The sequence below is a fragment of the Antedon bifida genome, chromosome 6 (assembly GCF_963402885.1).
Source record: "Antedon bifida chromosome 6, ecAntBifi1.1, whole genome shotgun sequence".
NCBI lineage: Eukaryota > Metazoa > Echinodermata > Crinoidea > Comatulida > Antedonidae > Antedon > Antedon bifida.
In genome coordinates, this window is record NC_136231.1 from 25430159 (window position 1) to 25456375 (window position 26217).

Here is a 26217-nt window from a genome sequence, read left to right on the forward strand (position 1 = left end):
CACATTGTTTATCTCCTAGTAACTGCTAACTTCAACGGGACAATGAAACAGCCTGGTTTTACAGTATAGGCGAATACAAAAATGAATTGATTCCATGTGCGCATGCGTGAGTAAATGTAGCATGAACCGCGATCACCACCGGGATCTTGTTAAACTTTGTCTTGCTTCCTTTTGATAAGTGGTTCGGAATTGTTACGTGCAGCATTATAACAACCGATTAAATTAACTCACAGACATTAAGATCTATATACATTTATCATCGCGTGTCAACTATTAAAACTTGTGTTTCTCGTGCGGAACAACTAAATCAAATTATTGTTGAAGTCAAAGTTTAGTGCGTGTTCCGACAGAACGTATTATTAGATCTGCCGTCTGCTGTAATTGCCTTGTTTAAATCAAAATCATTCAACATTAAGATCTATTTCAACCCTAATGGAATTATAATGTAGGCTACAAATTGATTGGTAATTCATCTTAAATTCATCATCTGTTTACAATCGAATTTTAATTGCTAGAAATTTAGTTTTTCACAATCGGAAAACCAAACGTCTGAAACTTTTGGAATGTGACCAGGATATCAGTACATTAAATGTATAGTTTACGTTATTTCCTTAATTTCAATATGTCAATTTGACTGCGCCACTTTTATTCGCTATTTTCACATCCTCAAATTCCAATTATTAATTCAAAATTTGTAGATCCATTAGTATTAAGATGTCATATTTATTTCACACCAGCCATTATTTAAAATGAAACCTTGTTCGGATACTAAATCATTTCGAGTGACTTCGGTATTTACAAAACATTTTTTTTATAATAAAACGCAGGGAACACTTTCATTAGAGAAGCTTCACTGGCTTCCTGTGTTGTGCAGAGAATCTCATTGAAGATTATGTTGCTTACATACAAAGCCATACACAACTCTTCACCAACATTCAGGTCTCATCTCTCTCACTCTGTCCGCCCTTCTACAAAGTTTTATGGAAGTCGCTCATTCATCTGTGTCTCAGTTGCTATTTGGGACGACTTACCACCTGCAATTCAACAAGCATCCACCATCGTTACATTCAAACAGTTATTAAAAACTCATTTTTTAAAGTTATCTTTTGACTAATTTCTCTCTGTCTATTTTTGTTTTAATGTAAAGCGCATTGGGGCTATTAGCATAATGCGCTCTACAAAGTAAATTCTGATCAATAGGTCCTATAGGAAGTAGGAAACATATTTGTATTGTGGTTTTTGGCTATACCATTTGATAATGTGTAGCAGTGAGGTGGTACTGTACTCGAAAATGTTCTCTGTAGAAGTCAAACAACAAGAAGAGAAGACAAGTTACTTGATAGTGATCACATTCTATTCCATTATACAGCAATCTATGTAACACCCTATGTCAGTCACTATTATTACATATACGTACAATTGATATGTATATACAATATACAATTCTACAAAATACAGTTTACGATAAAATACTTGAAGAAATCCTAGAATTACGGCCGCAATTCGGCCGCACAGTAGTAGTCTTTACACTCGTTATATTATTAAGAAAAAATAGGTTTGGATTATTCAAATATTTTTCAATTATTTACAATCAATGTGTCAATCTTTGTCTTCAAAAATATTTCCCTAGTCTCCATTAATACCATCAACTGTATTCCAAATGTTCAGGTCAAAGGTTAACTTGAAAAAGCCTTTTAAAATATTGAATAAAATATATTTAAAATGCAAATACGATAAATATAACTCAGAAGAAGAAGCACTTGTTTATAACTAATTTTAAATACACTGATGCGTATAATCAAAATCATAAATTAATAATCTAAATCATATTTAAAAACACACAAAAATGTAATTTTTGTTTACTACTAGGCTACTACTGGTAAACATATTATCATTTAAAACAAAATAATATTTTCAATGTGGGAAACTTTTAAATTATTTATTAATTAAATATTATACAATAGAAGAGCTTTATGCATTTATGTAACAGAGGTTAGTTAAAAGCGAAATGCATTCTGTAAGGGAAAAAACTTTGCTGCGTATGGGCATGCACGCATTTGCTCTATATTAAACGTTCTTTCATGGCAAATTACTCTATGTAAGCTTGGTTCCCACTTGGACGCAACGCAAGGATGTAATTTGACCTATCATGACGCGATGAATCATCCGAACTGTCGCTTGTGATTGGTAAACGCACTAGCGTTGCGCGTACACAATTGTGTGTGTGTGCAAGTGGGAAGCAAGCTTTTACATTCAGAAATTCATAAGTAATACTACTTATATACTAGATACCCATTATATGAATTACATAAACTTCAAAATCTATCATTGTTGAACAAGTAAAGAAGAAATTAGTTGAGACTAGAACTAATTCATCCGTGGTGTTAGTAATACAATTATAGTTTAAAACCATGCTTGCTCTGAGCAAAGCAACGTGTATTAAATACAAACATTTTAACTCAAATTTATTTCATTTTAAATAGTATGCACTCTGATATTCAGGTTAATTTGTTGGCAGTTACCAGTTAAGTTAAAGTTGCCACAAATAAAGTTAAATACATTTAAATGTCTGATATTTGAAAAAAAAAAAATTTGAAACAATAAATGGGGCTAAGCTCAATCTGTCTTAGTAAATTGTCGATGAAAAATAAGATGCAATTGGCAAAAGCTGATCTAAACAATATAAATAACGAGAGAAACGAGAGAAAGCAGCATATATATTAAAGGCTAGTTGAAACTTGCACAAATCAATTGGAAATACATAGTCTAAAGCTTGGTTTTCACTTGGTGAGTTGACCAATCACAAGCAAAAGTTTGGATGATCTATCGCGTTGTGATTGGTTCAATTACTTATGGTGAGATTACATCCTTGTGTTGCGATCGAGTGGGAACTTAACTAAACTTAAGCAATGAAATAGACATCATTAAATGAATGTAATATTTTTTCATTATGGTATCATGAAACGTATGACGATGATAATCACAAAACTGAACACACTAATTCCAAAACCGGACACCCTTGGTGCAAATCTGGACTCCCTTGGTCAAGAATTGGACACAATTGATCCTAGCTAAAACACTTGGTTCTCAGAATGCAATTCATATTAAAAATAAATATTGAAAATTTAGGAGTATATGAAAATTTTATTTTGGGGAGGGTTGACCATAGTAGAATATAGAAAAGCATTTATTTCATTCACAACATAATTAAATTAATGAAATAGGCAGTATACTTATGTTGTCTCTACCAGGTAAATGTATTAAGTATAGTTACGTTATGTATACCACCTTTCAAATTCATTTCAAAATATACAGTTTTAAATCATTTACAGACATACAGTCATATCATATCTGACATGGATTTAAACAATGTATGTATGTAAATTAAATAACTAAAATTAGCCATGGTTTAAAATGAGGTTTTATGATTTATATAGCAGTTATAATAAATTGAAAATGTACACAAATGTTTATTTTGTAAGACACAAGATGGTACAGTATTTTACATTTGCAGTTAATGCATATTTACATCTGATCAATCAGTTTGTGTTCAAGGACACAGACAGATTCATGGTACTGTGTCTAAATTTGGCCAGTATCATAAGCACATTAGTGATACAGTACGTCACATGAAACACACATCAAACCTGTATCATAGATCATAACCTAACTTTCCATGCTACAGACATCACATGTGAAGCACATGGGATGCTGTATTACATAATTTGCATAGGACACTCTCCTAAACAGGGGCATCCAAGCAAACAATAGGGACCGAAAGACAATAAATTTATATAAAAGATTGTTTTAAGGTTAGCCTAGTAGAAATTGTCCTGCTGTCTAGAAGGTTTTGTCATGAGCTAGCCCTATTTCTGCTGTTATCTAGTTTGAAAAGGATAACACCACAAACAAACACCTTGGACTACAAGCTTAGAGTGTACTATGCACATGGTAATTGATGCGCATTGGTATTGAAACGTATTTTGTAATAAAAATACCCAAAAAAAATTCCAAAGATCTCCTACCCAAGTTGTTGCAAGGATGTAAGATTTATAACAATTGAGTTCTATAGAGAAAATAACAATCAACATTTTTCAAAAGGTCTCAGATCTGTCCAATGATATTACAAAAACACTTGTATTGGTCCTGGTTCTTCCAAACTACTTCTTAGTACCAAGAAATGAATAACCTATACTGATGAATTACTGGCATACTGCTTCATGATTAGCCACTCATTAGTGGCAAATTGGGCTGTGAACACAACAAGGAAAAACACGCCTTCTTTCCTACCGCTCACCACTCTACGCAGCCAATCAAAATTAAATAAAAAATCAAAATGAGCAGAAGTGTTGAGGGTACAATGTTACTGACTAAGCTTACACATGTGAAAATATGTAAATTAGTATGTAATGTAAAGATTTGGAGTCCCACTTGCATCTTCTGTCACCCCAGTATCATGAGAGCTAAATTTATCAATCAGGAGTCACTCCTAACATACCTAACCTATTCTTCATCATATGCTACCATTTCCTTTCGTCTTTCCGGCTGATTCTATGATTTGCATAAGACATCGGCCGAACTCCTCTAAAATGAGCTGTTCTCCTATATGGGGCAAGTCACCATTCCTCTCCGTCTCCTCAGCCTGGGCTAACAAACACTGGCAGGTGGCTTCAGCAACATCGTTTGTTATAAATGAATATGGTAATCTGAACAGTAAATAAAATGATAACAAATTAATGTCCTGTATTCTATTCTGAATATTACCAATATAAACTATAAGCCAATACAATCTAATAATTGAAATTCATAATTAATAATTTTGTAATACGTGCTTGGTTTTTTGTCTTCTGCTTTCTTTATTAAACCCTTTTGAATTTATTACTGTATAAATCAACAGCCGATTCTTGGTACAGTATCTAATTCCGAAGTATAGTAATATTTGGTAATACAACGTCATCACATGTGTTTCACATGTATCTAGTAGTAATCTAACCCTTAACCTAACCTTACATGATACAGGCACCACATGTGATATAAATGAGATGCTGTATTACCAAATATTCCTATCATACTTCGGAAATTGATAGTATGTGGAGATACAAAAATGGGAATCGGGTGATATCAAAGTAGAAATTAAATGTTTAAAATGTAAATTAATTATTTTTTTTAATATTAGCTTCCATAGTTGTTTTCTATGACTCATGCTTTTTTGCAAATTCAATTTTCAGCCATTTGCATTTGTTGCATCTCCTCTATCAATATTTTATACTTTTTAATAATTTTATAATCCCTTCTTCTTCCATTTAGGAGGGAACTACTGTTCCACTGGCTCTAGATTGTGAAATTTCTGAATTGATAATATTGATAATAATTGTAATAAAAATTGACTTAAAAATACATTAACCACTAACCTTTCACCAGACTCATTTGTCATAGGTGCTTTTGAAGGAAAGTCCTGGAATTGTGAAAGTTTAGATTTGGCTGCTGTTTGTTGCTGAACTCTGACCTCTGCGGCATCTGCTAAATGCATCAACGTTTTACGTTCAGGACTTTCTTCAAAGTTTTTGCAGCCATAGCACTTACAAGCTGACGAACACAGAATTTTCGCCTGTAAGAAATCACAAGATGTTTGTTCAATTGTTATAATAAGGTGTGAACATACAAAGCAGACAGTAAAATTCTATCTAAGCCATGTCTACACTATAAAAATTGATGTGGCAAAAAAATGTGATGCGCCCATATATGGACATGATGTCATATCACTACCATATTTGGGCACATCACACTTGTTTTGTCAAACTAGTTTGATTAGTGTAGACAGAGCTTTATGTAATTTGCTTCAAAGTTCTAAACATCAAAATCATTTTTTGAATTTTCGCTTACAAAAAACGGGCTAGAAATATGCAAACGCAAACGCATAGAAACAAAATATGCAAATCGGTATGATTTATAAGCGGAGACTAAAAGGACAAAAAATGAGAAATATATAGGATCTGTTTCATTGATACAAAAAATGATAAATAATTATGAAATACATAAGTTACCTCATAACATTCACAATAGTTCTTGAGACATCCTGATCGTTTACAGTTGCATCCTTTGTTATGGCGGCGTTCCCCTGCCGTGCCTCGTCCCTTCCCGATCTTCGGATGAAAAGCCTGGGGGTTCCTTTCAAGACATGAACGGATTGCACGACTTCTTTCATCTTCATGATCCAAATTATTCAAACAATTATTGCAGTTACAATTGCTACAAAACTCTCCATTCGCAAAACAATCGCAATATCTAGAAAGCAATTTGAACAGAGAATTATATATTTAATTTCATTATTTATTCAGTCAATTTCAATATATACATAACAAACAAAAATTGAAATTGGGGAGTCCAGGGTCAACCTAAGTGAACTTAATCACTGTAGCTGAGCCGGTTGACCCAACCCCAAATGAATAAAATATTCATATTATATATATATATATATATACAATATTCCAGTTGCATTGATAAAGTGTAATGTACCCAAATATGGTAGTGATATGACATCATCATGTCCATATATGGGCACATCACATTTTTTGTCAAATAAAGTTTGATAGTGTAGACAAAGCTTAAGAATTCAAGTTTTAAGAACGTACTTGAAAGAACATATTAAAAGAATTTGGAAATGCATTGTTTTAGAGGGCTGGCGATGCTTTCATAAAATATGAACATACTTACAATTTTAAACACTGAGACCTTGTGCAGTTACATGGTTTTCTAGGCCTTGTTCCTGGAGGTTCTGGTTGACTGCCACTAGTGTATATAGTAGTAATGTTATTAATTTTACAATACAATATTTTAATGAGTAGTAGATGGTCTACCCACTTTACTGTAACTCTTAAAATGCACGTAACAATTCAAATGTTTAATGTTTCACAGCTTTACAGCTGGTTCCAATACTGTAGTTGCGCACAACGCTGACGTTATTTGATTTATCACTAACAACATTTAATCAAAGGGCAATCAATTAGTCACCCATTGTGATGCATCAAATCAGAGGAGCTGTTAGCTAATGTGCAGCTAGTGAGAATCAGACAAGCACATCATGTTTAAAAATTAATACAGTATACAGTACTATATTTTACTGTACACTCTTAAATTCAAGCAAATTCTCTCTTACTTACCCATTTAAACTATGTCGTACAGCTGATATTGCTGTTGGTGGCTTGGTTGAAATTGGAATATACGAAGCAGTATTTTGATTTTGCTGTCCAACCTAACAAGATATCAAATTATATTCAATTCACTAAAGCACTTGTGCACAAATATGGAAAGTAACTTTTTAAAGGCCTTATGTCTTTGATAGAGTAAATCAGGATCAGGTTCTCTATGGACCAAAGGCACAGAATGTGAAGCATCTTGCCTAATGGGTCTTTCACACTTGTTCCGGCACGGTCTCGGTGCGACACCGTCAAATCATATGTAAATTTTTAGTTTTCATATGGCTACATGGATATCGATTGGCGCATAGCTGTGTGGAGCGTTGTGCAAACGAAGCATTGATTTGATTTGCTGGCACCGTGCTGGAACAGGTGTGAAAGACCCTTAAAGGATACAAGCAATACAGCACAGAACCAAAAAAAAAATGCAACCCCAAGGTTCCTTTATACAGTTGATAGGGAAATTTGGACCATTTTAAGGCTACTATATCTATCTATTTATAAATAATATTTCACAATAGGGTTATGTTGTTTTTGCTTGCAATAAAGTCAAGTATATACTTACAGGAGCAATGTATTGTACAGGTAAAACTGTGATGTTCTGTGAAAGATTATTTCCTGTTAAGAGTGTTCCTGCTGGAATGCTTAGCTTGCCAGAAACCTGGCTAGTAGATGTGTTTGGTTGGATTTGAACCGGTCTGTTTGGCATTATCATACGTTTGGCTGTTGTGGTAGAAGATGTGGATGCAGACCTTATGGCAACCTATGAAGAGAACACAACATCATTTACAAACTATAAAACTACAAGAACCAAAACTTAAGCTCTGTCTACACTATCAAACTAGTTTGACAAGAAAAGTGTCATGTGTCCAAATATGGTAGTGATATTCCCAAATATGGTAGTGATATCATATGATCTTGCCATCTGTATGGGCACATCACATTTTTTTGTCACATAAAGTGTGATAGTGTAGACAAAGCTTTAGTTTCTTCTAAGCCAACTACAAGCTACAAATATATTCTTCAAATACATTAGAATAATATGAAATATCATAACAATCTCCAACTACTGTACAACTATTTGTACACTTTTGTAAATATTTGTAATGTATCAATGATTTTTCATTCTTTCGAAAGTATTTAACACTTTTTGTCCATACTGCACAGTTAATAATATATGCTTGAAGAAGTCGTAAAGTGTTTCACTAATATTATGACCTACAAGAACCTCCACCCACCCTAAAATACTATTTAATATGTAATAATCAAATTTTTATTTGAACCATCTTTAAAGAGGTTGGTTCATCTGTCTAAAACTGATCATCCTCAAGGAAATGTATTATACAAAACATAAACAATGCAAAATAAACAATAACAAACAATATTACAAACGGAACAGTGTACAGTATTACATTTATCAAATAAGGGTTCAATACACGACTTGCACATTATATGGGGACATGACATGGAGTGACAAAAGGGTAAACTAAAACACTTTAAAAACTGTAGCATAAAACTAGTACGTAAAATTGTTTGTACTAGAGGCATTAGACTTACTTGTGTGGCAGGTGCAATAGGGACACCTTGCATTCGAAACTGCTGAGGCATAAGACTATTGTTTGATAAAATCACTTTATTTCTGGTTGCTTGTTGTTGGGGTGCTGCTTGTTGAATTATCTGCTTACCTATCAAAAATAAAAGCAATAATCTTCATCACTGCTATCAATATATCAATTATAAATAGCACTAACCCAACATTTGTTGCAACTCTCTCCTCCTCCTCCTAAACCACACAACCTTTTCAAGCTTCAGCACCTTTTGATTCTCTTTTACTCTATGTCAGAATGATTTTAGAACTTTTTTTTTGCAATACCGCATTAAAAAACTGCTAGATTGCTTATTGCTATATTTTTGTCCATCAAAATCTTTAGGATGACAAAGTCTATCATTTTAATTAATCCAAAAATAATAAAATTTTTAAGAAATTAATAATAATAATTATAATATTAACTAAAAAACCATTCAATTATAAACTTTTTGTTCTAACCTGTAGTTGTTGAAATTGAAGACGATGGTACAGTGACTAGACGAATGTATGGGAACTTGTTACCAGCTACTTGGATAGGTTGAAGATTGCTAGCATTACTGAACGTCAATGATGTACCCGCCTGTTGTAAACTTGCAATTCCAGACACATTTTGCTGCAACACTAAGTTCGTTGATGGAGCTGTGTTCTGCATAAAGAACAAAAGAAAATCTTATAGAATTTTGTTAGCAAAAGTGTTTAATTAACAGTGGGTTTTGATCATTTGAAATCTTCAACATTTAATCTGGCAGTTAATTATTCCATTCTTTGTGTTAGTTATATGTTAGTTTTGAATCAATTTACATTTACAATATCTTTAACTGAAAAAACTTATAGAAACCGCTGCAAAGATCACTACATTATACTTACAATTCCACTTGCAATTACAGTTGTAACAGAGGGCGTTGTCTTTGACGTCGTTACCAATCCTTTTATTATGACCTGCTGGGGTCGTGGCGGAGCTGGGGCTATTTTCTTTGGTGTTGTGACTGATGATTTAACAGGACTCTTAATTTGTGTAGAGCTGGAGGTGATGGTTTGACCAGCTATAAGTTTGGACATTGCACTACTTGATATAACAATGTTTTTATTTAGTAGACTGCCCTGAGTGACTGTAATCACCTTCACCGGTGAACCTGGAGTCAATAATTTACCATCAACTGTTTGTAAAATTCCAGACGTTAACTTTGGCGTGGTACCAGCAACCGACACAATCTTATTTGTGGTAGGGTTTTTAGTAATGATAACTTTTGTGAGTACCTGATTTTGTCCAATTGATGGAGGGGGACGTTTTAAAATAGCCTGAACGGCGGCTGATGTTGCAGTTGGATTTATACTTGATACGGTAACCACTGGCTTAGCAGGAGCTAACGATATCGGAATAACATTTGTTTGTAAGTTTGGAGCTGATAGTACAATTGTCTGTCCTTTACTTGTAGTGATCAATTGACCAGTCTTTCCAGCTATACTGATAGACTGGCCCTGCGAGGCAGCTGCAGCGATGGTTGTAATAGTCGCTGCTTCCATTTTGCTTTTGCTTTGACCACTGCCACTAGATGAGTCTTCCATGACAATATATTTTAATTTAACAATTTGTGTTTCATTAAAAAAATTGACAGCAGTACATTCCTATGAGTACAAAGAAAATTGGCAATAAAGAATTTAAATGTTAAAATCAATGTATTTGCATTCAGTATTGTGCAGTACAGTAACAATACCAAAAACTGGAAAAATTCAATTTAGATACTATACACTACATTTAAAGTTTTTATATAAGCACAAATAAATTACTAGTCCCAGAAAATGAGCAAATGTTTTTATACTTACTAGCCTAGTAATAGTATTAACTTAGCAAAAAACAATAAAAATATAAATAAGAGAGGTAGAATTGTGTTTCTAAAGCTGAAGCAGAAAGTATGCTAGCAGAGTGAATAGCAAGTCTCAAAAACCAAGAGTTGGAAGATAGTTTATCATCGCTCTAGGCCTATACTATGTCTGTACAGTACTTGATGTGGACAAAAAACAAAGACTTTTTTTAGGATGACACAGCACTGCACACAGAATGTTAACTGCAAGTTCTTCAGCTGCTATGTTTATACGTGTTTTATAATTAATATGTTTTTAAAATAATAACTATTTAGGCCTACATTTCTTTAATTGTTCAATGTGTGTATACATTTTTTCTAGGCCTAGGCAAGGTCCTACACCACCTACACAACCACGACCGAGCTGTGTGGAATGACACACCGAAACCCGTGTTGACAATATCCGCGATCGGGAGGGTTCATATCGTGCCTCAGTTTCACACATATTTTTACATTTTGTATTAAAATAAAACACACAAACACATAATGTATAAATACCTCAATAGCTATATGTCTTACCTAAAGTATATTTTATATAAAATCGTTCTTTGGAAGGGAGTTTTGGGCTGATGATTTGGTGAAATTTGTTCAAAATCACGCGCCCACCATTACTATCCCATAATGAAAATTGTGCCACCAGAAAAAAAGTCAGGCTTGACACTAAATACTATAAAATATTTTATGATTTTTAAAAAACATGAATATACATTTATTCAAATATTAATAATAATTTATTATCAATATAGTATTTCAAATATATTTTTAACAATTTAAGTATTTAAAAAAGCTAAATATATCTCGCTATGTAGCAGTAAACTGATTTCTGTCTCTCCAATTCAAAATGGCTGCGTCCGTACGACAACAACTTTCTACATTATTAGCGTCTTCTGGATCGCCTAAAGACCTCGCAGACAAGTAATTTTGTTATTAACTGTTATATTATTACCTTTAGTAACTCAAGTGATATCTACAACTTAGTTGTCATGTTATTTTATTTTCGTAGGCCATGCTCACCGAACAACAGGACGTGTATTATGCGGATTTCCCCGAGCATGTGGCTCTGTGTGTGTGGTTGATAGGTGGAAAGAGCTTTTGGCCTACCTGGGCCTAGGCCTTCCTATATTTAAAATGGTGTTTTAATTTATTAACGAACCCTATTCGCAATTAGTAATAGCAACTACTTTATCTGTATGAACTAATCAAAATAATGTTCTTTTTAGGTATTTTTTTTTATTTTTAAAATTCTTTATTAGGTTATATGCATGATATGCATATAACCTCTTGATTCTGTCAGGATCTTTATTTATTTATTTATTTATTCTTTCCTTAGCACTATTTTGTCCGTGAATTATCTTGGCATCAGTTTCATCTAGCTAAGTCAATTTTTCAGAGTATATTCCTTATGGCCAGGAATCGATGTGGTCATGTTTTCACGGTGCGCAATCATAAATTACGCGGTCTACGCGCGATTTAATGAAATCACGTTTGTAATCATATCTTCACAAGCATGAATCACTTTTAAACAAAATTTGGTACTCATAAATTTTAGGTCATATTTCATCATATGGCAATATAATTACGTGCGTAGCGCATATAACGCATGCGTACGCGCGCTTAAAAGTTTTAAAATTGTCAAAATTTATTTTCGATGAAATTAGAGTACGTTTCAGGCAATTTTAAGCGTTTAAAAAATTGCCACGAGTGCGCAGAATTTTGCACGCGCACTGCGCGTTAAACGTTAATGCGCACTCTTTTTGCCCGATTTCTGTTTTACAATCTTTCTTTAATAATATCATCATATTTGATTCACTTTTCAACTCGAAATTGCGTTATACAAGCACGTCAAAAGTGACAGGCTACGCACGTATAAGTTAACAAAATAGTGAAAATATGCTAAATTTTAAAATTAATATATATCGTCAGAATGCTGGGGAACACCTATTTTTTATTTCATTTTCTTGAAGTGTATGTATCATATGTATGATTTATTATCAAATTAAGAGAACAAAAGTTGATTAAGTCATCATTAATTGCATATTGAATTAAAAAAAATTAATTTCGACAATCAAACAAATTTTGACATTTTCTTAGGCCGAAATAACAAACTTAACATTAACTTTCTTTCTTAAGAATTTCATATATTAAAGTTAAAAGTATATAGTTTGACAGTGCATCATTTTTTTAAATTTTTAAAGATGTCATCATAGTAATAAATTATAATTCATTGCGGTATGTAATAATCTATCTGCACCAAAGTGGCTACTGAATAGTAAATACACGGAGGAATCATTCTACATGTTTTAGTAAGTTGCGTATGGCTCGGTGGTCTGTGCTCGTGTCTATAGCATTCAAGGTACCGAGATCGAGCCTCACTTTGGGTAACGAAACGAAATAAGATTTTTTTTTATTATTTGTATTGTTTGTTCAATTTTATTTCTTAGTGTATAGATTATACACATGATTTATAATGAAATCTAGATAAAAAGAAACTTATGTCAAGATTCAAGATTCAAGAAATTTTATTTGTCCATAAAAATGGAAATTCACTTTGCTTGGTAGATTAAAACAACAATATTGCAAACAATTTAAAACGTGCAGTATTATAACAGATTAAAAAACTTATGTCTTTATTATTATGTAACAAATGTGGTTTATGACATTATACGCAGAGGGATCTTTGATCGGATTGCGATACCGGCTATTGTATTTGCGTTAGTAAGATCCTAGCATATATTATAAATAATTAAAGATTCTGAGAAAATCAATCAATCAATATATCTTTTACAAATCAATTATCTTTATTTTAATCAATGCATATAACCTATAATTCGTCATAGTGACGAATTAAATCTAGTTTTAATTATTTTTTTAATTTGTGTAGAGGGAGGCCGGGAATCCGGGAGGCCTACATAGACTAGATGCCTAGACTAGGACTATTTTTTAAATTATGCTTTTAATTTTACATTTAAAATTACTTTCTTTGTATAGGTCTATATGTTTGTGCGCATGATATCGTCCAATGTTTAAATAAAAAAAATGTTATGCCTAATAATATTAATGGACTACTGTACTATACTGTATATTGTCTTAATTTTCAGAAAAATCAATATTTTGGTATCGTTATTGAATACAGTAACATTCTCTCTGCACATTTTATTGTGTTTTTTGTTTGCAGATATCGTAAGGTTCTTTTGCACATACAGTCACTAACTGGTAACGACCTTATCGATGGTTTTCAAGCATTTATTGAAACAAGTAAGAAAAATAATAATTTTTTTCAAGAATTGTTTTTAATTCTAACTCTCTCTTGCAGCATTTTTCCCTTTGCCAAATACTACTCTGGTAGTGGTATATTTATTGCTACCAAAATGAAGAAATTATATGTAAGCCGTTGATTGATGAAATATATATAATATGTATAATGCTAGAATAGGAACATTGCTCAAACACGCAATCTTCATTTTTTTCTCTATATGAACAAAAAATATTTCTTTTTTTCAGTGGTAAATGAGAATGTTAGCCTAGTTATTTCCAGACAGCTTCTTACAGAGATATGTACCCACCTAGCCTCTTTGCCAGACCCTCTCTCATGTCAAGTGTCAAACTTTCTTTTAGACAAGGTTCATCCTCGAGTGGTCTCATTTGAAGAACAGGTAATATTTGAAAGAGATGACATGGTTCTCATAAAAGATCATCTGTCATCTTTTCATCGTCAAGAAATAAATTCAGTAATTTACAGTATGATGAAAAATGAAACTGACAATATTTTTATTGTCCCCCAAAAACATGAAAAATAAAAATTAATTTAAAAAAAGAGTTTGAATGGATCATTTCACAGTTTTAAGTTAATCACTTCCATAGGAAAAAAATTTACAAAATCATGTTTTCACTTATGAAAAAACAAAATAAACAGTAAAATTCAACCAAAAACCCATTGACTTCCAGTCAATTTGACATTTTTTTGGTGTTAAATTACAGTTTTTTCATGTACATTTTTTTTTTTCGATCAAATTTTTGGTCAAAGGGAATAACGTGTTACATTAAAATGGCATATTCAACAAAAACATTGTTTTTTTGTGGTGGGGGGGGGGGGGGAGGGGTGAGGTGGCAGTGCAATATACAGTATCTTTAATATATTTAACAAAATTGTGCCATTATGTTATCTAAAGAAAAAGTGACTTGATTTAAGCTAGGTTGCCATACTTACAGAATCATACGACCTTGCAAATAAAGTATAGTGATGAAAGATTATAAATATGCCGCATCTGTATGCATCTGTAAGATAAATACTTACAGTAGCAATGAATCCAACTGTATTATTAGATGTAAACAAAATTCTTTGTGTTCACCACACATTAATGAATCATGTTTCTTATTTTACAGGTTGCAACAACAAGACAACATTTGGCTAATATATATGAGAGAGAATCAAAATGGAGGCAGGCTGCATTTGTGCTTGTTGGTATTCCGTTAGAAACAGGTCAAAGGTAACAATTTATTTGCAGTTTTATTTATTACTGCTTTTGATGCAAATAAATGCAAAATAATGATAAAGAGTCCAGTTTGAACAACATTTTCTTTTTCAAAGAGATATTGAATGAACCTTTAAAATGGAATTTTATATTTTGTTATACTTTTTATATTATGTCAATTTTGCGCAATTCCGATTATTATGCAATGCTACTTCTATTTTTAAACCATAATTGAATAACGTTAAAATAAAGGATAACTTAAATTATGATTTGAAATAATATTCTTCCTTATTATATCAGTGATTTGAAATTGACACAAGCATGATACAAATATCATATCTTTACCTTCAGGCAGTACTCAGTCGACTACAAGCTGGAGACGTACCTAAAAATTGCTAGGCTGTACCTCGAAGACGATGATCCTGTGCAAGCTGAAGCCTATATCAAAAGGGCTTCCTTGCTGCAGGCGGAATCAAAGAATGAACAGCTACATATTCATTACAAGGTCTGTAACCAGGAATGTAGATGGTTACTGATTATATGTATTATCATGGAGGAATTATTTTTAAATTCTTGGTCTTTTATTTCTAATTAAATTCTATTTCCAATGAAAAACATTGTTTTTAATAACCCTATACCCAAGATTTTAGGTTCGCTTAAAAATGACAATTGTTTGTAATGTGTATAAATCTTAAAATTATAAAATACAATTATATTTTTATTGATATCTCATTTAGGTGTGTTATGCACGTGTATTAGATTACAGAAGAAAGTTTATTGAAGCTGCTCAGAGATACAATGAGTTATCATACAAGACAATTATTGCAACTGATGAGAGGATGACTGCATTGAAGCATGCTTTACATTGTGCTATACTGGCATCAGCAGGTAAGACTATTGACGGGCGAAGGGTCTATAGACATGGTCAACTGTGCACAGTGTAGTATTTTCTAATATGCACAGTTGACTGATTCGATAGTCAATATATGGTGTGGTGGCCATCAACATGGTCGACTGTGCATGCAGTATTTTCTAATATGCCCAGTTGACTGTTTCGATAGTCAATATATGGTGTGGTGGCTATCAACATGCCTTGTTGTTTTTTTTTTGTATCAGTAAGATCAATCGTGTCTCTTGTCTTGTTTGTTTATTTTATTTTCCACACACAAAGTATAAAGGAAGTTAAATTTAGATATAAAATACATACATAAAATTTGATAAATAGGGACACATTTATGAATGAATGAATAAGTAAACAGAAGGTTTCTGTTATCACTCCATAACAATGTTATGCTAAAATTCACTTGTTATGTTAATTCTAGGGCAACAAAGATCAAGAATGCTGGCAACCTTGTTCAAAGATGAACGATGTCAAAAGTTACCTGCCTATGGAATCCTAGAGAAGATGTACTTAGAGAGAATAATCCGAGGGGATCAGTTAAAAGAGTTTGCAGCATCACTAGCTGACCACCAGAAAGCCACAACAGCTGATGGTGAGTTCCATAAGGGGCATAACGATAGGGTAAAGAGGGCCATGATTGTAGCCTTTATTCCCAAAGAACTGATTGCCTCTTCTATACCATTAAAGACTGTTCTCACTAACATTAACAGCAGATGGTGAGTTCCATAAGGGGCATAACGATAGGGTAAAGAGGGCCATGATTGTAGCCTTTATTCCCAAAGAACTGATTGCCTCTTCTATACCATTAAAGACTGTTCTCACTAACATTAACAGCAGATGGTGAGTTCCATAAGGGGCATAACGATAGGGTAAAGAGGGCCATGATTGTAGCCTTTATTCCCAAAGAACTGATTGCCTCTTCTATACCATTAAAGACTGTTCTCACTAACATTAACAGCAGATGGTGAGTTCCATAAGGGGCATAACGATAGGGTAAAGAGGGCCATGATTGTAGCCTTTATTCCCAAAGAACTGATTGCCTCTTCTATACCATTAAAGACTGTTCTCACTAACATTAACAGCAGATGGTGAGTTCCATAAGGGGCATAACGATAGGGTAAAGAGGGCCATGATTGTAGCCTTTATTCCCAAAGAACTGATTGCCTCTTCTATACCATTAAAGACTGTTCTCACTAACATTAACAGCAGATGGCGAGTTCCATAAGGGGCATAACGATAGGGTAAAGAGGGCCATGATTGTAGCCTTTATTCCCAAAGAACTGATTGCCTCTTCTATACCATTAAAGACTGTTCTCACTAACATTAACAGTAGATGGTGAGTTCCATAAGGGGCATAACGATAGGGTAAAGAGGGCCATGATTGTAGCCTTTATTCCCAAAGAACTGATTGCCTCTTCTATACCATTAAAGACTGTTCTCACTAACATTAACAGCAGATGGCGAGTTCCATAAGGGGCATAACGATAGGGTAAAGAGGGCCATGATTGTAGCCTTTATTCCCAAAGAACTGATTGCCTCTTCTATACCATTAAAGACTGTTCTCACTAACATTAACAGCAGATGGCGAGTTCCATAAAGAGGTTCCAAGATCAGGGCCATGATTCTAGCCTTTATTATTCCCAAGGAACTGAATGCCTCTTCGTCTATACCGTTAAAGCCTTTCCACACACTCACGCAAACCAAATGTTTTTGCAACAAGTAGAAACTATTCAAACTACTAAATGGAAATGTGAATTCATATAAGCTGACTTCTTTCTTTCAACAAATTTACCTAGTGGAAAACAGCCTCTGACTGACAGTTTATTTACAACACAACCACTACCACGTATAGCATTGACATATTTCAATCATTACAAGACGACACTTGTTATCGTCTAGAAATCTTCTAATATCTTGACTTCAATTAAAACCCCACTTGTTGTTTGGCAGGATCTAGCATTTTAGACCGTGCAATAATTGAACACAATCTACTATCTGCTAGCAAACTTTACAATAACATCACATTTGAGGAATTAGGATCACTGCTGGAAATTCCACCAACTAAGGTGAGCCTTGTTATCCATTTCAATCTTTATTTAATCCATTTCAATCTTTATTTAATCCATTTCGATCTTTATTTAAAACCTATTCCCTACAATTGTTAAGTTTTGTAAAAATAATGCATATATATTACTAAACATTAAACCAGGTCATTCCTTATCTTAAGTTTTTTGGTAAATTATGATAAAAAGAGAGAAACAATGCACTACCTAAGTAGCTTACAGTGAATGTCCTTTTGTGGACGGTCTTTAGTTTTGTAGCCCTAGCTGGTAAACAGCAGTAAGGTACGAACATCGTACACTAGCTATAGGCCTAGCCTGACGTTGTCTAATTGCTGCATTAATTCTTTCTGTTTTTGCCAGAATATGTTAATACAAATTGGAGGAAACCCTGTATTTTCGTTGAATGTTACGATTCTTCCATTTGTTTTGGCTTTTATGATCGATTGAAAGTGGGTGAATCGCAGAAGAAAAGCAAAAAAAATAAATCTGCGTGCAATTTATGTTGGGCCGCTTAAATTGTTAGAAGCGTCTTATTTTTCATATTTGTAACCGTTTAAAGACGAAAACAAATTATCGCAATAGGACCATATAGTACTTATTTTTACATTAAATGACCTTAAATTAGATCTAAAAAACGTAGGGAATGTAGCTTTGATCCATTTTATTCTTTGTTTAAAATTGAGTTTAGTAAAAAACAAAATAGATAGTGAAAATGTATTAAAAAGTATTATAACAAAATATTTCTTTTTAGGCTGAAAAAATTGCATCCCAAATGATATCAGAAGGCAGAATGTCGGGATACATTGATCAGATTGACAGCATCGTTCATTTTGAGAGTAAGTAGTTGTTTTTAAATAAATATCTTGTAAAGATAAATTAATAATCATTATTAATTTATTATCAATTGATTTGTTATAAATTACTTTTAAATAATTCCACAGCGAGAGACGCTCTACCTCAGTGGGATAGACAAATTCAGAGTTTATGTGGCCAAGTAAATGATGTCATCGAAAAGATACAACAGCACGCACCTGATTGGACGGCAGCATTAGGGGAAAACCAAATGGTCCAATGAAACAAACTGTATTAAAATGTGACATTCTTATGACTGACAATGATGTGATAATAACATCCAAACATACAGAAAATTTAATTGGATATCATTTACAGGTGCAATGTATATATATATATGTAGTACTGTATATTGCATTCTACCTGTTACACCACCGGAAATGGATTCTGCCGATTCCTATTATAAACTATACGGTTGTGCTGGATCGAATTTGCAGTGAAGCTAGACCAAGAAGGACATTTTTTACGCGATCCCAGAGCCACTCGTTGTTGTCCATCATGTTCATCTTGTAATATTGATTTTATTACAACTGCATTGATCGAACAAAAAGATACTAAAGCAATTCATTGGTTTGGTTTGTAGTAAACTGCTTACTGTAATTTGCTATTACCAACATAACATTGTATATTTATTTAGATTGCAAGTTAAAACTAAATTAAAACTCTCTCTCTTAAATCATTAAACAGCTCATTGTACTTGTATAATTAAAATTTGGACATAAACAAAAAATACTGCTGGTACCGTACAAAGCTCTGTACCATCATTCACAGAAATAAAATCCAAATATAGTCAGTAGTACATGTAAAATAAATTGAGTTCTAGCCTGGCTGTGCCATATGCTTTACTTTCATTGCCTCACCCTTCGGATGAGACATAAAGTTGTTGACCTGTGTATATTCAGTGCATGTTAAAGAACTTGGTACACAATAATCAAAAAGAGTAGATGTCCTGACCTGGGTAAGCAACGATTAGAGGGCCTAATCAGGATTTTCTTTATTTTGTCATGGTCCGGTGACAAACTAACATCTAGTAATTTATTTATTTTCTGTTGAAACATACGGTAGTGAAATTGATTGAAGTTCAGGCATGAAAAAAGTGTGACCTCATGAAATATAAAGTTCATTATTCAACACGTTTTCAAGGTGTATACACGTTCTAGCCAAAATGCCATGACCTTTGAATTGACAGACTAGACATCGTAGCAAAGCAAAATAATAGTACAGTATAATTGTTTTAATTTTTATGTTGCTTTCCATGACTTTAATAAAAGCCAAATTATGACTTAAATATGACGAAAATATTTTAGTACGATTTCATGATTTTCCCTGCATGAACCCTTACATTGTGGTAGTTCAGAATGCTACACAACAATGTATTTAAACTGGTCGTTTACTGCAGTAAATCTAATTAAAAATTAACTTAATGCAGTATTCCTTCAATTAAACACTGCTTTAATGATACCTAAATAAAAGGCTTAAAGATGGTAGATAATACGTTACCAGAGGCAGATCCAGAATTTGTTTTAATAGAAGAGGGCTAAACATATAATAGTAAAACAAATAGATAAAAAAAAATACACAATTACAGAGAAGACCCGACTTTTTTGGTTTTTTTAATTTAAAACTTTATTACGACTTTAAAGTGTACTAATGGCAGAAATAGCAAGCCGTTTATCCACACCATGCTGCTAATTATTTAAGCATGGCATATCATTAATCTGCTACTTATGCTGCCAGTACATTTCTGTTGTAAAAATAAAATTTTGTTCGATCACAGATCACTGCCATATGGAATCTAATAGCACCATCTGTATATTTTAATTTGTGCCATTGCTCACTGCAATTTGCATAAATCTTGCATAGTTTGTCTTCATAATACTGTATTGTATTTTTAAAATTTAACGGATTAATTAATTTTAATTACTTATATATTAATATTCAAAGTATAACTAAGTCCCACTCTCTTTCTCTTCATATCTACGGATGTAGGCAATCATGTTCTGCCACAATTTTCTGCTTCTTGCTTTCGTTAACATATCCGCTCCTTAATGTTTAACCACTCAATTACAATTAATTAAGTCCCACTAAACCAATTAAATATTATTTCTATATTGCACGTAATCATTTTCAAATTTATATTTTTATAGTTAAAATCATTTATTTTTTAGAAACAATCTTTTTGGCTGCTTCTAAAACTTCAGTTTTATTTGAATAATCTCCAAAATCTTTATCTCTATGGTCCAATAGTACCCCTTGATTTCCAGATCCTATTACAAACACACCTCCTAGAGTCCATCCATCACCTAAACAAGAATGAAAAATTCAATATATTAAAAGTTATACATTACACATTATCTTTTGTTGTTTTGTCCAGGGTCCTAACGAGACAAGACGCCACCTTCTAGTTTGTGGCGCAATCACAGTTTATTTATTTTATTGATTATTCAATTTATGTTAAAATTATTGATTATTTTAATATTAATAATTCATATTATTCATAAATAATATTCATTGTTTTAAAAATTTTATTTTATTCATCAACAGTTTTAAAAAACTGTTGATGAATAAATGTATAGATGACATGACAACTCCAACACAATCACAGCTCAAAAATATCAAAGAGTGACAATAGAGATGAGTCATGCACTATGCCTGTTTTGCCCACAAGCGTATTAATGAGCGTATATTTTATAAAATGATCCTTCATTGCTATTAACAATCTAATTCATCCAAACACTATAACATATTTTAATATTTTTATTATACGAATATTAATACAGATATAGCTGCCAGTTTTAAGTGTCCTGGTCCTTGCTTAGTTGCCTCTCTAGTTGTAATGTAATAATATAGGTATTATGGAAATGGAAATTTAAAACATGGTTGATTTTTTTAAATAATTACCTTTCAGGTTAAGAGGAACGTCTCTCTGGTAAGCTCTCCAACCAGACATAACGTTGCTAATTCGTAACAAACCACTAACACCCATCTGTCGCTCCTCAGGATTGGGACCATAAAAATGTTTCTACAATTAGAAAATAATAAATTGATAACAGTATATATGTCTGGAATATACACAATGAATAGCACTTGAGGCCAAGACCAAATACCAGATAGAGGGATGGGATTGTAGCATTTGCTGTTGTTGACAGAAAATGATGGGCTGACAATTGGCTGAAATGATCAATATTTTCATAAACTTTTTTTCAATCAAAATGTTTGCTATAAAACAAAAGTAGTTGACTTTAGTGAAAGTTTTGAAATCTCAACTTTACAAACTAAATTAATCATTTGATGTAGCTACTGTACGTGCGTGCCGAAGCAAAAATACAATTTTCTTTCGCCAAATATATTTTTTTAGCAAAATAAAAAATCGTAATTTCAGGCCCCGAATTTTACAGCGGCCACCCTCTCAGTTGGCCTTAATGCCTTTGAAAATGAACAACCATGGCCACTACTACGGCTAGTGCGCGTAGTATAGTGGAGAGAAGAGTAATTTAGTCTGGTTCTTCTCCCTCCCTGTGCATACACACTGATAAACAGTAAATTACACTCACTTGTTTATCTAAAAAGATTTCCGCCTTGATGTATGGAATGAAATCTTTGTAGCCAAGAGTTTCGTGCACAACAGCGTACAAGGGTACGCCTAGAGCATCCAGCTCTGGCTTGAGGGAGGACAGCTCAAGAGCCTCCTACAAGAATAAAACACACAAAACCATTAGTACCGGATACAAAACATTAAATATAAAACTACTACGGTACGGTAGTCCACCTCAACATATGGAAAACGTGCATGTGATGCAATTTTGAGTTCAATAGGTGGGTTTAATATAGCAGTTTTAAGTTTGGATTTCATGAGATGTTTTAAATTGTTTGGATGTGATAGTGCAACAAATAATGTATTATTAATCATCCTTAGTATAACTAAATACACTTGCATTAGGCACTATGCAGATCCCATGACAGCACATTCAATAGGGACCTTTTAATTTTGCGAGGTGACCCAATTTGGTAGATTCTAGGTTTAGGATTCAGTTATCACAGACATACACTGTTGAACCTGTTGGTGGAAGGTCATCACAAATGATGTAATGCATAATTTGCATAGGTCGTACAGTAGGTCATTGGAAATCAAAAGCTCTTTAATGTGCATCATATCATCAGACTTTTCTGAACGTAGGGTAATGAGCTGTTTGGAGCTCATTTTACTAAGCCTCTGCATTATGTCGTAGGGTGATCAGTTCCTTTCCACGCCACCTTAATATCCTCCCTAGTATTTTCAACCAGGTGCTCATTTACAGCTGAGTAGACTGGGAGTTGTCAGGAATTCAACCCGGGTCTCTCTGTATAACAGTCAAGTGTCCTAACCCCTTAGCTACCCAAATCCGTAACACATTAGAAAATGAATATAGCCTGACCTCCTTGCACAAAGATCACCCAGGCCGACGTACAACCATAATAACAGCACCAGAATCTATCCATAACGCATCAGCCTTAAACTTTTTCTGCTCTGACTTGCTATCGCTCAAAACTTCAAGCACACCCTTTGACAAATAGCTTACATCGGCTTTGAGGTCTACCGTTGGGATCCAGAAATCCAGGTTGGCAACAAATAAAGCCGCAAAAGCAATCAACGTCGCCCCCAAGAATATGCTGGATAGCATATTTGCCAATTATATCATGCTATCAAGTCTAAAAGAAAATTATCATCATAAATACATGTTTAATGAATCAAGCTTGCGTTGCTTCGAAAATGAATAACGTTATTAAATCTATTCAAATGATCTTCTGTCAAGAAGAGCACAATAAATTTACCATTCAAATACAAAAGTACGATTTAAAAGACGTTTACTAAATAATTTCAATATAAAATTATAAATGATGGTACCGAAACGTCAATCTCTCTTTTTGTCATTAAATTTTATATTGAAAATACAAAAGTACTCAATAAATCTTTATGTTGACCACAAAAACTAAAGGTTTCCAATCGAATACACTAATGCTCACACAATCACATGACCTTCGATCAAAAAACATGTGATGATGATGGAAGGCCGAGCCAGCACTGCACTGAGCAGGTCAGCCAGACCATGCATGGAGGGCCAGACCCGTCCTATTTTATAACCATTATTAGTATATTTATTTCCACAGTAATCCGAAATAAAAATGTATAAATTCATTTTGTTTAACTCTTTCTTTGATTATTCATTATACCGGATGATCCATTATACCTACCATACAACAACTTAATATTACCTACTTAGGCCTTTAATAATTAATTAGTTTACTCCCCCGGCCTAAACTCATCCGTCGCCCGGTGTTGTCCAGTCACAAAAAATATGACTCGAGTTTGATTCGAGTCGAGCTCCCTCTATTGTTGAATTTAAGTTGAAACAACAAAAACTCTAGGACAAAAAGATCAATCGCTTAAAAGTATACCGGTAACACATTTTATTCAATAATAACAATCACTATAGGTAAATAATAATGATAATGAATGATAACAATGTTAAACGATATATACACTTAGTCCATGCAGTACTAGGCCACAACTCTGTACAATTGTCAAACAATTGGGACAAAAATTAATAGTGTCACTTTAATTTTAGAATGAGTCCATAGGCCTACAGTACAATATTGTTTGAGTATTGTATTGACTGCTGTATTATGGACTATTGTATAAATCAAAATTTGTGAAAGTGATTACACCAATAACTTGATGAATCTGTAAAGTAGTAAAACACTGATAACACCAAATTGGAAAAATAAGTAAAAGAACCATTTAGATACAGAGAAACAAAAGAATAGAATCTTTTACTAATAGCTGAAATTAGAACTAATGTAACTGAAAAAACTGTAATTTAGATGGTCTTATAGTTCCTAATATGATCGTAATATGAGCATGGTAGGCCTACTCAAGCCCCGGGACGCCCAAACCTTACATTTTATTTTTTATTTTATTTTCTAAGTTAAGAGGTCTTTGCGGATAATGGTAATTCATCATTGACTAACAACATGCATTAAGCTTCATAATATGGCATTGATATCTGGACATACTCTTGTACAATTTTAGGTAACTCCTCAATCGAGGGAAGAGGTTTTGATAACTCTCTCTTAAAACCACCCGCTGTTAAACTGTTGGAAAACCAATTGTACGTATGGTCTACATCCCAAACGGTCGGTGCCACGCTCCACTCTACTTTGGGCTTGCTGTCCCAGTTTAGTAAACCATCGTTATATTCAAACCCAACAGCTTCGCAATATTTTTCTAGAACTTGTTTAGGATTTTTTAGCAAATCCTCTGCATTTACAACAAAGGGTTTCTTGTCGTTTTCATTCTCAATGTAGCAGTATAGTTCCCAAAGTTCTTGATAGCCTAAGCCTTCTGGAAGCCAACGAGAAAGGTTGCCATCTACGTCATCTGCACCGGAAGATACTATCGCATTGTAATAAGACAAGAACGATTTGATTGGATGTCGTATAAGAAATGAGTGTTTGTAGCCTTTAGCAATTTTATCATACCGTTTATGAACGGCGTAACCCATGTCTTTTACAAAGACACATTTATTCTCTAGTGATTTATCTTCTAGTCTTGCCTTAACGTAATCGTAGGTACACTGCATTTCAGACGGAGAAGCATCCATTGGAATAACACGTCCTTCCGGGCCATAGTGATCAGCGCAGCCGTATGGTTCATGGTATATCGCTACATTAGGAATACTTTCCATGCTTCTGGTAAAAGCGGTTGACAGAGATCTTGGAACTACCCAAAGAAAAACGTGCGCATTTCTTGATGACGTCATGGTACTCTGTTTTTTTCAAAATAAATAATTGTTACAGTATGTCAATGTTATTCAATGTCAATGTCTTAGTTCTCCCTAAAGCGTGGTTCTCACTAGAACGCAACGCAGCGACGTATTGACGCAACGTGATGTATTGCGATAATCACAAGTGGGAACCGACGACGCAACAGTGCTACAAAAATTGCAGGTTTAATTTCACGCAGGCGGACAAACACAATTATTGGAAGGGCATTTTCTTACGTTGCGTAGGTTGCGTTACGTTGCGTCGCTAGTGGGAACCAAGCTTTACCATACATTTTTATTCAATTGATTATTCAGCAATCGTTTACAATGTTGATAATTGTTTAAATTAATGATAGACAGCGAGTTAAACGAATAAAAAAGAAACAATACAGAAGAGTACCTACCTACCGTAACTAAATATGATCGTCAACTCTTACAATTTAGCGGATAGGAGGCCTATGCGTTTTAGATTCAGTGCAG

General features: G+C 33.4%; 4 protein-coding genes across 6 annotated transcripts; 1 reads left to right on the top strand and 3 right to left on the bottom strand.

The window, feature by feature from the left end:
- Window positions 1-1336: 1336 nt before the first annotated feature.
- On the bottom strand, window positions 1337-11253 carry LOC144844706 (protein lin-54 homolog). Its single transcript, XM_078701731.1, has 10 exons — window positions 11166-11253; window positions 9652-10410; window positions 9244-9430; window positions 8754-8881; window positions 7762-7959; window positions 7161-7252; window positions 6715-6789; window positions 6045-6285; window positions 5412-5608; window positions 1337-4706 (listed from the first exon to the last, which is right to left on the bottom strand). The coding sequence occupies exons 2-10, from the start codon at window positions 10348-10350 to the stop codon at window positions 4514-4516; spliced, it is 2010 nt and encodes a 669-aa protein (XP_078557857.1). The 5' UTR covers window positions 10351-10410; window positions 11166-11253; the 3' UTR covers window positions 1337-4513.
- A 202-nt stretch (window positions 11254-11455) lies between these two features.
- On the top strand, window positions 11456-20222 carry LOC144844259 (COP9 signalosome complex subunit 4-like). The gene is made up of 10 exons (XM_078701087.1): window positions 11456-11561; window positions 13822-13901; window positions 14148-14299; window positions 15030-15133; window positions 15470-15623; window positions 15856-16006; window positions 16441-16611; window positions 17970-18085; window positions 18834-18918; window positions 19024-20222. The coding sequence occupies exons 1-10, from the start codon at window positions 11488-11490 to the stop codon at window positions 19155-19157; spliced, it is 1221 nt and encodes a 406-aa protein (XP_078557213.1). The 5' UTR covers window positions 11456-11487; the 3' UTR covers window positions 19158-20222.
- A 473-nt stretch (window positions 20223-20695) lies between these two features.
- Window positions 20696-24301, bottom strand: LOC144844272 (peroxiredoxin-like 2A). Of its 3 annotated transcripts, none has more exons than XM_078701113.1 (5): window positions 24167-24301; window positions 23350-23623; window positions 22489-22623; window positions 21836-21956; window positions 20696-21237 (listed from the first exon to the last, which is right to left on the bottom strand). In XM_078701113.1, exons 2-5 carry the CDS (start codon window positions 23593-23595, stop codon window positions 21092-21094), a joined length of 648 nt encoding a protein of 215 aa, XP_078557239.1. In that variant the 5' UTR covers window positions 23596-23623; window positions 24167-24301; the 3' UTR covers window positions 20696-21091. The 3 variants fall into 3 exon arrangements, with proteins under 3 accessions (XP_078557239.1, XP_078557240.1, XP_078557238.1); XM_078701114.1 differs by having other exon boundaries at window positions 24188-24250; XM_078701112.1 differs by having other exon boundaries at window positions 24163-24244.
- A 650-nt stretch (window positions 24302-24951) lies between these two features.
- LOC144845750 (uncharacterized) lies at window positions 24952-25742 on the bottom strand. The gene has a single exon (XM_078703181.1). The coding sequence runs from the start codon at window positions 25732-25734 to the stop codon at window positions 24952-24954; it is 783 nt and encodes a 260-aa protein (XP_078559307.1). The 5' UTR covers window positions 25735-25742.
- Between the last annotated feature and the right edge of the window lie 475 nt (window positions 25743-26217).

What these genes read in the sequence shown, in the direction of transcription:
- LOC144844706 (XM_078701731.1), bottom strand. Translation starts at nt 10,350, where the DNA reads ATGGAAGACTCATCTAGTGGCAGTGGTCAAAGCAAAAGCAAAATGGAA. An exon ending in TTCAATTTCAACAACTACAG is followed by an intron (nt 8,882 to 9,243) that starts GTTAGAACAAAA and finishes TATTTTTGATAG; the next exon opens with GTAAGCAGATAATTCAACAA. An exon ending in ACTATTGTGAATGTTATGAG is followed by an intron (nt 5,609 to 6,044) that starts GTAACTTATGTA and finishes GATTTCTTACAG; the next exon opens with GCGAAAATTCTGTGTTCGTC.
- LOC144844259 (XM_078701087.1), top strand. Translation starts at nt 11,488, where the DNA reads ATGGCTGCGTCCGTACGACAACAACTTTCTACATTATTAGCGTCTTCT. An exon ending in CCTAAAGACCTCGCAGACAA is followed by an intron (nt 11,562 to 13,821) that starts GTAATTTTGTTA and finishes TTTTGTTTGCAG; the next exon opens with ATATCGTAAGGTTCTTTTGC. An exon ending in TGCTATACTGGCATCAGCAG is followed by an intron (nt 16,007 to 16,440) that starts GTAAGACTATTG and finishes TGTTAATTCTAG; the next exon opens with GGCAACAAAGATCAAGAATG.
- LOC144845750 (XM_078703181.1), bottom strand. Translation starts at nt 25,734, where the DNA reads ATGACGTCATCAAGAAATGCGCACGTTTTTCTTTGGGTAGTTCCAAGA.